At 43.4% G+C, this 13591-nt stretch overlaps 1 protein-coding gene across 1 annotated transcript in view; it reads right to left on the bottom strand.

The window, feature by feature from the left end:
- Nucleotides 1-11418, bottom strand: part of amph (amphiphysin) — a 31182-nt gene extending 19764 nt beyond the window's left edge. The window contains exons 1-10 of the mRNA XM_051953786.1: nucleotides 11268-11418; nucleotides 8552-8632; nucleotides 8361-8415; nucleotides 8173-8267; nucleotides 7907-8002; nucleotides 7721-7828; nucleotides 7535-7620; nucleotides 6990-7065; nucleotides 6748-6830; nucleotides 3416-3554 (exon numbers count right to left, since the gene is read on the bottom strand). Of these exons, the coding sequence (XP_051809746.1) occupies nucleotides 3416-3554; nucleotides 6748-6830; nucleotides 6990-7065; nucleotides 7535-7620; nucleotides 7721-7828; nucleotides 7907-8002; nucleotides 8173-8267; nucleotides 8361-8415; nucleotides 8552-8632; nucleotides 11268-11336 (888 nt within the window). The 5' untranslated portion in view covers nucleotides 11337-11418. The remainder of the gene's footprint in view (nucleotides 1-3415; nucleotides 3555-6747; nucleotides 6831-6989; nucleotides 7066-7534; nucleotides 7621-7720; nucleotides 7829-7906; nucleotides 8003-8172; nucleotides 8268-8360; nucleotides 8416-8551; nucleotides 8633-11267) is intronic.
- Between the last annotated feature and the right edge of the window lie 2173 nt (nucleotides 11419-13591).

Genomic DNA, 13591 nt, shown 5'->3' with positions numbered 1-13591 from the left:
ACGTCACTGTGACACGCTGACTAGGAAGACATGGAACCTGCAACACACACAAACACAGCGGGAATGACAGATCTACTGTTCCGATGGAATGGTGGGTTCTAAAACACTGGTTCCCAACATGGAATCCTACTGTATCTCCCAATTCAAGGTTAGCACATGCTATTGAACAGTTTTTCACCTGTTTCTGTGATATTTTACAGGTGAAATGCCTCTAAAATTCTGCTGTCTACTGACAATAAAATATGTTTGTTTTTTTAAGTGAAGACCGCTTGCTTCAATCTTGTCCACAAAATGACAGAAAAACTTTAATCTAACTGGCGAGGAGCCACAGTTTGTCATCTCTCTGCATCTCTTACAGACACAAAAAATAGTTTTAATACACGAGTGTCCACATTGTTCTCGAGGATCCATAAAGAATGAAGTTCTTCCTCTATACCAGGGGTCGGCAACCTTTAACACTCAAAGGGCCATTTCGACCCGTTTCCCACAGAAAAGAAAACACCGGGAGCCACAAAATCCTTTTGGCATTTAAAATGAAGACAACACTGCATATATCGCTTTTTTTTTTTTAATCTCTATGCCCTTGTTAATCAGTCGTGATTAATTAATTACAAAGATTCTAATTAGATTCATTTTTTAATTGTGTCCTTCCACTAATATTTATCTTACTTGGTTAATGTCATTTTTGCTCCTGGACCTCATATGTTACGTAATGTTAGCTGGAAATCAATATTTTGCGAACAAGACGTGTCTTTCTTGGAGTGGAGCTTTAATATACAGGCTTGCCATTCTTGAGTACAAAACGATGTGAAACTACAGGCGTTGCTTCTCCATCTTTTCTGCATCAACTTTGTGCTCTCATGTCCCAGGGGAAAACCCTAACAGCACATCCGGTGGAGTGACACGTCAAAATAAGAGCGATAATTTCACAATAAAACTCTCTATATTAAAATGCATTGAGACGCTAACCTGGCAATAGCCAGATTAATAATTGTGCAGTACTTGATAGTACGCCACACTATCAATCTGGGACCGCTCCATGTAAATCCGTTCGGAGGAAAGAGGCACGGATTGGACAATGCAACAGTATGTCCCGCCTCTGACAGGTTTGTTTTTAGCCAATCGCGGGATCTTCACAACGAGCGGAGCCAATTGGTAGATTAAACTCTGACCAAAACCCGTAGGTAAAAAAGCACAAACATCTTTACCATCCAGAAATGCGCAAAGTGCCTCTCGTTGTTCTTCCTTCAAAGAAGCGATAGGAGATTCAGCTAAAACTGACTTAATAGCAGCATCTACACGATCGTCGTCCTCCGTTGCCATGTTTGTTTTGATCTACTGGCGCTTGGTGTCGTCTAGAGTGCTGTCGTCTTCACACCCGGATATCCCGCCCCACACACGAATACTGCTGCGTGATTGGCCCGTGCCAACTTGGCTCTGTCCAAACAGTGAAAGCGGGAGCGGTACAAGATGCTTTCTTGAGAGATTTGTGAACTCACAAATATCGCGAGAAATCAACTTGCTGGCAAGGTTATTGAGACGCGCCTGAAAGGCAGAACAATTTATTTTCCAAAGTTACAGGGAGCCACAACAGAGGGCTGAAAGAGCCGCATGCGGCTCCGGAGCCGTGGGTTGGAGCCTGTCCTCAAACCAAAAACGACCACATAGGTCGTCTGTACACGCCCGTATTATGACCCAGTGTTACGTTTTGACTATGCGACCTCTGGCGGTTGAGTAAATATCGACACTCTGGAGTCGCAGGTGAAACGTCATCATGAACAAACTTTTATCTAACACTATCCCTGTCCCTATCCCTAACCCTAACCTTAACCATAACCCTAAAAACGTGTTGGGAAAGTGAGAAAAAAGCCGTTTTGCGACGGAAAAGCCGTTTCGCGAATTAAATCCCGTAATGCGTTCGTTTTCCCCGTAGGGGCGCAAACGTTCATACGACCGCATAGGTCGTATTCCGGTGCACGGTGCAAACGACCGATGCGGTCGTATGAATTGGAGGACTTGTTGGTGGGTTGCCAACCCCTGGTCTAGAAGCAGAACCTTAAAGCTCCACTCATTGCATGGACAAAAAAAAGAGCTTCTGGAGGAAATTTCTCTGGTCAGATGGAACGAAAACAGAAGGTGAGGCCTTCAACCCCAAGAACACCAAACCTACCATCAAGCATGGAGGTGGCAGCATCATGCTCTGTGGAACTGGAGCTTTCCACAAAGTAAATGGAATAATGAAGAAGAAAGATCACCTCCATGTTCTTCAGGAGAACCTAAAACCATCAGCAGAAGGTTGATCTTGGACACAGTTGGATGTTTCAACCAGACAATGAGTCCAAACACACATCAGACGTGGTAAAGAAATGGTTCCATCAGGCTGGAATGAAGGTTCTGGAATGAAGGTTCTAGACTGGGTTCCCTAAAGTCCTGACTTGGACCCATCAAGAACCTGAAGAACCAAGTCTGAGTCAGAAAGAAAACAAGTTTAGTTGAATATGAATCAGCCCAGAGAAGTCAAAGACCAACCAGAAGCTGGTGGACAGAAACCAAGACAATGAAATTGAGAAGAAAATTGACAAATTTAACCAAATATTACATTTCTGTTTGTACATTTGTGTTCCAGCATATTCATGTGTTTCATCACAGAATGTTCAGAGTTCCAGGAGTCAGTGGAAACTCCAGCGGACGGGATGTGCATGGACTCTAACAGCTCTGACTTATTAAACCATCTCTGCTTTACCAATCCCCTCACATCACCACCAAGTCAAGCTGAACTCACTGAACCAGTGTTCTAGAAACTCATTCTATGATGTCATCACATCACACACATGGATGCACATACATGAACATGTCCACATATCTGTCCTTTGACAAGGGTTAGTAGCCTTAACCCTAACCCAAGGACGGCACTAAGAACTGAAGAGGAAACACTCTGAGGCGCTGCTGGTTCTAACAGACCTTGTGTCATATATGCAGGGGTCACAGTACAACACGTGACAAACACATTACATGTTCACTCACCAAGTAACACACAAAGTGGCCAGCAAAGAAAAAACAGTCACAAAAAGTTACTGTGAAGTTCAGACAATCAGCCAAAGCAACAAACTCCAACGCAGTCTGAGGTCTGTTTCTATCAATAACTATTAAAATCTACCAATAACTATTATTATCTATCAATAACTATCAATAACAACTACAATAAAAGCGCTATATAAATACAGACCATTTACCATTTACAATCTACCAATAACTATTAAAATCTACCAATAACTACCATAATCTATTAATAACTATTATAATCTACCAATAATTAGCATAATCTATCAGTAACTATTATAATTGATCAATAGTTGTTATTATCTATCAGTAACTAGAAATGACTAGATGTGGACTGAGACCAGGGGAGGTCTACCTGTGTGGGGGATTTGGGTCGGGGTGGTCCAGGTGAGACGGGGCGGAGCATGTGATTGGAGCTGGCGTCTGGACTGTCCGGTGGACTCTCGTCTTCAGGTGGAGATGGAGTCCTGGCGAGTCGTAGCGGTCCTGAGTCACTGAGGAACAAGACAGAAACCAGCAGTGTTGTGATTGGCTGGCAGGTGTCTCACGTGACAAACACACCTGTAGAACAGGTGTTTCTTTGATCTTTGGTTTCAGTCTGTTGCTGCTCTAAAAGAATCAAACTGATGAAGTGAGGACGTTCAGAAATGTCACTTTCAAACTCTGTAAAATTATGTTTTTCTAACTGAGAGAGAGAGGGGGCGGAGTCGCCACAGTTTTTAAGGATAATTACTCATGCAAACCATTGCATGTAAATAATTATTCCTGTTTTGAAGTACAGCTGTTTATAATGGAATTAGCTTGTCCAATCATGTGTGCTGTGGTCTACCGTCCACCTAAATACAGCCAGAACTATATTCAGGAGTTCTCTGAGTTCTTAGCAGAGGTGGCCTCTGAATATGAACAGCTTTTAATTTGTGGGGATTTTAACATTCACGTTTGTTGTCCGTCTGATCAGTTGGCCACTGATTTCAAACGTCTCTTGTCATCTTTTGACCTTACTCAAACTGTGGATGGTCCTACACATAGAGCTGGACATACATTGGACTTGATTATTTCACATGGACTTGTGGTATCACTTGTTGAAATATCTGAGACTACTGTCTCAGATCATTTCCTAAGTTCTTGCTCCTCCACCTGTAGGAAAGCTTCCTGTCCCAGCATCCCGCCGTTGGATTATTACTCCTTCAACAGCTGCAGAGTTTGAGACTGCTTTTATGGAGTTCTGGAATTAATCCTACTGGATGCCCAGACAGCTTCCTGTTATCCTTCTACTCAGCTTGTTCTGAGATCCTGGACACTATCGCCCCTATTAGGTCCAGGTCCACCAAGCCCAGGCCTGATCCCTGGTTAAATGACTCAACCCGGGCCCTGAGACAGTGCTGCAGACAGGCGGAGCGACGCTGGAAGAAGGACAGGCTACACGTATCACTGCAGATACTGAGGGACAGTCTCGCTCAGTATCAGAGCACTGTGAAGGAGGCTAAATCACAATACTTGTCGGATATTATCTCGACAAATGGACACTGCCCCAGTGTGTTATTCAGTACTATTAATTCTTTTGTGAGCCCCTACACCAATCCTCTGTCTGACGCCACTGTTTCCACATGTGAGGACTTCTTGCGCTTTTTTGTGGACAAAGTAATGTCTGTGAGAGCTTTGAGCGGCAGCAACAGCAGCCCTGACCAGCCTGCTACGACCCCACTCTCTCCAGTGTTTGACCACTTTGAGCCCATCTCCCTCTCATCCCTCACTGATGTAGTTAAACACATGAAAACAACAAATTGCCCTTTGGATGTTTTCCCAGCTAAACTACTTAAAGAAGTGTTTTCTACTGTTGGGCCTGTCCTCCTGGTTTTAATGAACACTTGTCTTAGCTCAGGATGTGTTCCAGTTTCTTTTAAGCATGCTGTTGTGAGACCACTTCTTTTAAAAAACACATCTCGATGCTACTGTTTTATCTAATTTTAGACCTGTTTCTAACTTGCCTTTTATCTCTAAAGTCTTGAGAAAATAGTTTTTATACAGCTACAGTCATTTTTAGAGAACAATTTTATCCTGGAAAAATTTCTGTCTGGTTTCAGATCACGGCATAGCACAGAGTCTGCGCTTCTTAAAGTACACAATGATATAGTTGTGTCTGTTGATGCCAAGCGTCCTGTTGTCCTGGTGCTGCTCGACTTAACGGCAGCATTTGATACAGTCGACCATTCTATTCTCTTGTCTCGCCTAAATAATTTTGTTGGCATCCGTGGTACTGCACTCAAGTGGTTTGAGTCTTACCTGACCAACAGGACTTTTTCTGTAATGATTGGCGACCTGTCCTCCTTTGTTGCCTCTTTGTTTTGCGGAGTTCCCCAGGGCTCCATCTTGGGCCCTTTGCTTTTTTCCCTTTATATGTTGCCACTAGGGTCAGTTATAGCCAGGCATAATTTAACATTTCACTGTTACGAAGATGAATTACAGTTGTATTTACCGGTGTTCCCTAACAAAAGTGGTGCCCTTCAGTCCTTCATGAACTGTATCAACGACATCAACTCATGGCTGGGAAAAAAATTCCTCCATTTAAATGAGGACAAGACTGACTACATTTTATTTGGGGACAATGTTCTTGCATTTACAGACTCTGTCTTTTCAAAGTTAAAACCATCTGTAAAGAACCTCAGTGTCATTTTTGACAACAGTTTTTCTTTCACAAAACAGATTGACAGCGTGGTCAGAGCCAGTTTTTATCAGCTACATCTTTTATCTAAAGTAAAGCCTTTTTTAAGTCGCACCAACCTGGAAAGGACTATTCATGCTTTTATTAGCTCACATTTAGATTATTGTAATGCCCTTTATGTCGGTGTTTCCCAGTCTGCCCTGTGCCGCCTCCAGCTGGTGCAAAATGTGGCAGCTCGTTTCCTCACGAACACCCCAAAGCGTCAGCACATCACCCCAGTCCTCTTTTCCCTTCACGGGCTTCCAGTTTCTTTTAGGATTGATTTTAAAATTCTACTTTTTGTTTGTAAAGCCCTTAACGGTCTGGCGCCAATTTATTTAACTGAGCTTCTCTCTGTCCGAAACGCAAACAGGGAGTTAAGATCCTCTAACCAGCTGTTTCTGGAAGTCCCATAGGGCCAGGTACAAACACTGGGGGAATTGAGCGTTTTCAGTTGCTGGGCCAAGACTCTGGAACAAACTGATCCCTGACATTCGCACCATTACTGACTTTGGCTTGTTTAAAGCACGGCTAAAAACATATCTTTTCAGACTGGCTTTTAATACACAGTAATGTGGTGACATTTTATTTTATTCTATTTTATTTTATTTTATTTGGTTTTATCTGATTTTATTTTCCTGATATGCTCTATTGTTGCTTTCTTTTAATCTGCTTTTATTTCTTATTGTAATGTTTGTTTTTAACTGGAAAGCACTTTGGTCACCATGAGTGTTGTAAAGTGCTCTATAAATAAATCTTGATTGATTGATTGACTGTTGGGTAGCTCCGTTTCCAGCATTAGCGTTAGCATTAGCGTTAGCATCAAGTGAAGACGCTGTGATGGAACATGAAGAGATGTTTCACAATACCTCTTTCTGATTCACAAACACCTCATTCTGTTTCAGATGCTGGAACTACTCGCGTCACATGAAACTAAACACCTCATTTTGAAAGCAAAAGCTCAGACAGTAAAAGTTTGTTCTGACCTCGGTGCTCCTTGGATGGTGAACATTTTGTCGGAGTGCTGCTCAGCCAGCTGGGTCATCACTTCATACAACTGCCTGCACACCTGAGGGTCACAGCCAACCAGGTTAAAGATAAGAAACAAAAAGAGTTTCGTCTTCCAAGTTTTTGGGTTGCACAGCTTCAGGTTCTGATGAAACACTGACATCCTGTCTGAGCGTTCTTCTGGATCATTTAAAGTAAAATGAATCAAAGACACACTTACCAGAGAGATCTCGCGGTGAAACTTTGCTTCCAGACTCGTCACACACTTAAAGGTGCTGATATAGAAACCAACTCGGCTGCAGAGCAGAAAGACAAAACTGAGCGTGATGATGTCTGACGTCTAAACGTGAGAGTGAGGAGATGAAGGTCACATCAGGACTGTCTTCTAACCAACATGCTGGGACTTGAACGGAACCATCAGTGTTATTAAAGCTGAGGCATCAATGTTTCTGTCAGTCAGATGTGTTCAGTGTGTTTCACCAGAAACAAATTTAATGTTGAGTAACATGGGAAATTTCCACGGACACGGGGAGTAATAAAGGATTATCTTATCTGGTTGGTTCAACTCTTAAAGTCTCAGGATGAAGAACAAACTGTTGTTGTTTCTTGAAGCTGGTGTCAGTAAAGTTCATTAAATTTTAAAACTGTATGTTGAGAAGCTGATGTTCATCCTGGTGGAAGTCAGTGTGGGTGTCTCTGAACAACACACCTTTCACCTTGAAGAAGGCAGAGCCTGTGATGTGACAGGTGCGTCATGTGACTCACCAATCCCACAGAGTCGGCAGCTCGTCCTGCAGACCGACGTTCAGCTCGTCAAACACTCTCTGAGCCTTTTTCAGCTCGTCTTCAGCCTGCACACGAAAACAAAACAAGGTTCACACAGAACATCTGGACAGGTAGCATCAAACTCCAGGACCTCCACTTCGTCCATCCACGGCCGATAGGACTCACCTTCATCATCTTGCGGTCGTTCTTCATCCCAGACGCCTGCAGAGTCTCTACGTGATGCCGAGCGCTGTCGTAGTCGATGAGTTTCCGGCTTCGTTTGGCCACACGTGTCTGAAACGACACAATTTCTGTTTTAACCGCTCTCTGCATTCAGCCGTGTTTGTAACCAGAAGACAAATATTTTGTTACCTTGAGGTCTGGAAACTGCTGCAGGTACGCGTCCAGGTTCAGCAGCGTGGAGTCCACCAGTTTGTTATGGAAGTCCTCCCACAATGCATCACAGTCCTGCAACAAGCACACACATGCTGAGGCTTCAGAAATAAAACGGTTCTAGAAGATCTACAGAGACAGGAGACACCGAGTGGAGCTACTGTGTGGCACGGCTGTCACCTGAACGCATCATCGTTCAGGTTTCATGTTTGTGTGATGCGTTTAGGTGCTCCTGTGTTTCTGACCTTTCCGATGGTCAGAACGTCGTCTTTTCCGTGCCAGTCCGGTTCGTACACTTCGTGCAGAGACTGAGTCAGGTTGATGGAGGCCTGCTGCATCCCTGCAGACAAACAAACAAACAAACAAGCAAACATGGTTTCAGTCGTCACAGTGACGATACAGTTGCATCAGATACTGTTTTGTGTCCGTTTACCTTTAATGGCAGACATGTAGGACTTCATTTCTCTCTGCAGCCGAGAGCCTTCAGACTGACAGAACAGAGTTAATGAACACACTTTGACTTTGCTTTATTTGTTTGAGAGAATCTGCTGGTCAAAAAAAGAAACTAAGTAGTTTCTGTTTCAGCAGCTTTCTGAAACATTTTAGCAGAAAAACGTTTCTCACCTCCTGCCTCTTGAAGTTGATGACAACTTGTTCAAACTGCTCATCTTTGGTCTCGTCTGCTTTTCCCAGCTTCTGCAGAACCTGATAAATAAATAAATAAACTGATTTATAGCAGGGCAGCACAGTGGAGTGGTGGTTAGCACTGTCACTTTTCAGCTAGAAGATCTCCGGTTTGTGTCCCGGCCTTTCTGGGATCTTTCTGCATGGAGTCTTTATGTTCTACTGTACATGTGTGGGTTTTCTCCAGGTTATCCAGCTTCCTCCCACTTTCCAGAAACATGCTGAGGTTAATTGGTCATTCTAAATTGTCTGTAGGTGTGAATGTGAGTGTGATTGTTTGTCTCTATGTGTAGCCCTGCGATAGACTGTTACCTGTCCAGGTGAACCTGCGATAGACTGTTACCTGTCCAGGTGAACCTTCACCCTCAGTCAACTGGGATAGACTCCGCCCCTCATGACCCTAATGAGGGCAAAAGCAGTGTGTAGATGATGGATGGATGGATGGATGGATGGATGGATGGATGGATGGATGGATGGATGGGTGGATGGATGGGTGGATGGATGGATGATGGGTGGATGATGACCGGATGGATGATTGATGGGTGGGTGGATGGATGATGGGTGGATGGATGATTGGATGGATGAATGGATGGATGATTGGATGGAAGATGGATGGGTGGATAGATGATGGGTGGATGGATGATTGGATGGATGGATGATTGGATGAATGATGGATGGATGATGGGTGGTGGATGATGGATGGATGGATGCATGATGGATGATGGATGGATGGATGGATGGATGGATGGATGATAGATGGATGGATGACTGAATGGTTTGTATCTATTTTGTGATTCCAGAGATTTTAAAGGACAGTTTAGATACATTTTTCACTCTGATTACTTTGAGAAGACCATCAGTCTGAGCTTGTTGTCTCCTGTAAGGAGCCTGAGGAGCTTCATGAAGATCAGAACACACAAACAGCTCATGAGTGTATTTAGGACGTAGTTTGAACACATCGCTCACTGTCTGGGTTCACACATCATATTAACCTGCTGTCCCTGAACGCACCACAAAGCAGTTCAGGTTCTAGCTGAAGACAATATATTTTGTTGAGTTAACAAACGTCTGCCTTTGGTTGAACTCTCAGATGAGACTCTTCAGTTTAATTCCAGAGGCAGCAACTTCATGAGGAGCTCAAATTCACAATGAGGAGCTCAGGTTTCACAGAATCTATTGACAGAAATCTGATCTAAGATTCAGAGTTACATTTTCATCACTTGTGACTGTCTTTGCGTTTCCATTCTAAACTGCTGCATTTCTACAGTAGCTTAGCCTAGCCATGCTACACCCATGTTTCTGACGGCACAAGGGTCTAGGGAAGCTCAACAGGGAGGGAGGCGGGCTAAAAGGTTGTCTATCAAATCCTTCTGCAGCAATTGGGTAGGTATACAACCAATCAACGCAACGAATAGGCTGACGGAGTTCCTAGAGCACCGGCGGATTGTGGCTAAGTCCCATTAGCTTCCCAACCAGCGGAGCCAACTGGTATATTAAGGATTTGCCATATCCCGTCGGCATAAGTCCAAATACGTCTTTCTTCTCAATGAAACACTTCAGTGCCGTCCTTTGTTTATCTTTCAAGTTGAATTTTAGCTTCAAATCTTTAAGGGCTGTGGCCAAAGCCGAGTCGAAAGATAACTGTTTATTGTGCGCCGGTTGTTTCTGTCAGAATCGTCGCGCCTCTGTCGTCACTTCGTTACGCCCGCCTTCTGACTCTACACTTCATGGTGATTGGTCCGGCCAGTTTTAGGAGAATCCAACCTCGAGCCTTATGGAGGGTAACTAGACCCACCCTGGCAGAGAATTAAATTCGTTGCCGTGGGTTGTCTAGCGCGGCTAGGCTAACAGTAGCTTAGAATGGAAACCAAACAGGAGATTTTCATCCATCACCTACACACTTTATCCTCAGGAGAGTATCAGGAGCTGTAGCCAGTCAGAGCTGACTGAGGTGAAGGCAGGTTCTCCTGGACAGATTTCCATGTTGATTCGAATTCTTTCAGAACCACGGACAGTTCTGATTATTTCAAGACCATGGACAGTTCTGATTATTTCAAGACCATGGACAGTTCTGATTATTTCAAGACCATGGACAGTTCTGATTATTTCAAGACCATGGACAGTTCTGACTGATTAGACACAATAAAATGATATTTGAATCCACTTCAAATTAAAATGCTCATATGTGACCCTACCTGAACGTCATTTATATATCTGATGACACTCAGGCAGCTGATCTGCTCATCTGTCATTAGGGATGACGTCATCACGCTGCAAACACCCCCTCACTCATTTATTTAAACATGAAAACATGTCGGCATGTGACGTCATGGCGAGGCGTAGCGCCGTGTAATCCACGGTCAGCCAATCAACTCTCTGTCTCCGTTTCTGATGATTTTACTGTTTAATGCTGTTTTTAACGCAGACACGGTGACGTCACTGTGCTCTCTGTGGCAATTGTTAAACGATCTTTAAATAAGCATCGATCATTCTCTGGCCTGCAGCCGTCAGACAGAAACTCTGCAGGCCGCAGCCTCCCAGCAGCCGCAGAGCTCCGTCCTCCTCCATCCGTCCTCCAGCCGCGGCGGCCCGCTGCAGGGTGTCCGCTCTCCGACTCTCCCTCCCCGGGCCTCCCTCCCTCCCCTGCAGCTCCTACCTTCTCCTGTGCCCTGTTCAGCCGCTTCTGCACGTTCTTAGCGAAGATTCCCGTCTTGATTTCCGCCATGATGCCTGCAGAGACCAGAGGCGGATTAACGGAGACGATGGCAGGAGGAGGGGCGGGGCTTACAGCGGCATCCCCCCGCTGATTGGACAGTTCGGGCAGCCTCCCGCCGCCGTCTGATTCACTGAAGCGTGTGTTTAACTCTCAGCCGTCAGTCATGCAGGTGAACTGAGCTTTTAGTGCGCAGGCGCAGCAGATTATTAGAAGCTATTTAAAGTTCACTTCTCACTGAAATGCAAAGTAAACAACAGGAAGTGATGCAAGACCTTTGATGACCTCAACTTTCCTTCCTGTAAGGTTCAGGAACTTCATTTTAAGTTCTGGTAGAACTCAAATAGGATGTTAGAAGGTGGACTGTGGCTCCAGAGGATGGTGAAAACTGTGTTGATCCACTGCATTCTTCACCTGAGTTCCCTGAGTGACCTCACTGTATCCAGGTGAGGTTTTACAGGTGAGGATCAAACTGGTTGGACAGGAGGCAGTTCGAGATCAAAAACATTCATCATGTCTTCTTATTAATACAGTAGTTTGGAGTTCTTCCGTTCAGACATAAAGTGAAAATAAAGATGTTGATTACTTTGACAGTTTCAGTGAAAGCTCTCGTCTTCTTCTTCAGAAGCGTCTCACTGACAGTGTGTGACGTGTCAGTCGGTATTTTCAGTAGAACCTCCAGATCCGCCGGGCCAACCATGGCCACGCTGCAATGGCATGTGGTGGTGAGCCAATGGACCCAACCTCACAGAACTCTACTGCAAAAATTCAAAAGAACTGGTCAAAGAACTGAGCAACATGAAAATAAAAACAGAGGAGATTCTCATTTCTCATGACGTGGTATCACTGTTCACCAAAACCCAGCAGATGCCACCCTGCACATAGTCATGGAACAACTACACAAGGACAAAACACTCCACAAACGCACAAATCTCGCGGCACATGACAGTTACAACCTGTTACAGTTAGTTGGCAAGTCCATTTATTTCCAATTCAACAGCATTATTTACAGCCAGAAAGAAGGATTCATCATAGGAGACCCTCTATCTGCCATAATGAGCAGCTTTTTATGGAGGACCTGGAACAAAGAGCTGCCACCACACCACCGCTCAAACCCACCCTCTGGAAACAGTACGAGGACGATACATTGGAAAAAATTAAAACTGGACATGGGTCAGTCTATAACTGAGGGGCTTTTGAAGTCCATGGGATACAGCTGCATACATTTTTATTTGGAGAAAAAAATCAATGTTTTTATGTTCATTATGATCATGTCTTTACAAATTCCATCATTATTTATTATGGAAACAATCACATATTTATAAAAATGACTGGATATCACTAAAATATCAACTAAACAACTGTCTGAATTTAACACCAACCACCTTCTAATGAGCTAAACAAAAATAAAATGAGCTGATTCACAAATAGTTTGGATTGTGTTCTTTTATTAAGTTGAGATAATCATGACAGATATTTATTTTTTGGCAATACATCACATTTTATATGGAAAATAACAAATTAAATCCCTTTCCATTAAGTTCCCCGTTCCAAAAACTCCTCTCCAGGAAGTGTGTTAATTCCAGATCACATGACCTGCTCCATGATGTCATTTCCTCCTAAAGAAAAGACTGGAAGACTCCAAGGCTTTCTGACTTATTTAAAATAAAGTAGTCAACAGGTTTACTACAATATCTTTACAAATAACTTTACATTTCAGTTTCACTCAGTTGTATATCTAATATTTAGAAGAATCTTTCTCTAAAATGCCATGTGGTGTTTGGTTATAGGCGGCCATGTTGGTTTTAGGCCTGAAAAACACCAACTAAGTTACCGGTCAACTAAGTCACCCTGTAAAGGTTACTTAGACTAAGGGGAACATAGCTGACACTCATAAGTTCTTCTAGTTTTAAGGATAAGGATAAACTTTATTGATCCCACAGTGGGGAAAGTTCACTGTTACAGCAGCTCCAGAGAAAAAGTATAAAAGTATAAAGTCAGTACAAAAAATAAAGAGAAAAAAGAAAGACACAGTGCAAAAATCGCAGATAACATTATATACAGATGATTTTTTTAAGTACCATGTAGAAGACTATATACTGAGGATGAGGTATCAGTTATTGCACATAAGTAGGTGGATGTTTGTGTAAATTAAGGGGAAGGAAAAAAGTGCAGCAGAAAACAGCATGCAGTGAAGTTTATAATGCGGCATTATATAGTCTGACAGATGCTGGAATAAACGACCTGCGGAAGCGTTCCTTCTTACA

This window comes from Acanthochromis polyacanthus, chromosome 9, assembly GCF_021347895.1.
Source record: "Acanthochromis polyacanthus isolate Apoly-LR-REF ecotype Palm Island chromosome 9, KAUST_Apoly_ChrSc, whole genome shotgun sequence".
Lineage (NCBI taxonomy): Eukaryota > Metazoa > Chordata > Actinopteri > Pomacentridae > Acanthochromis > Acanthochromis polyacanthus.
The sequence above is the reverse complement of the archived record's forward strand: the minus strand, read 5'-3'. Positions and strand labels throughout refer to the sequence as shown.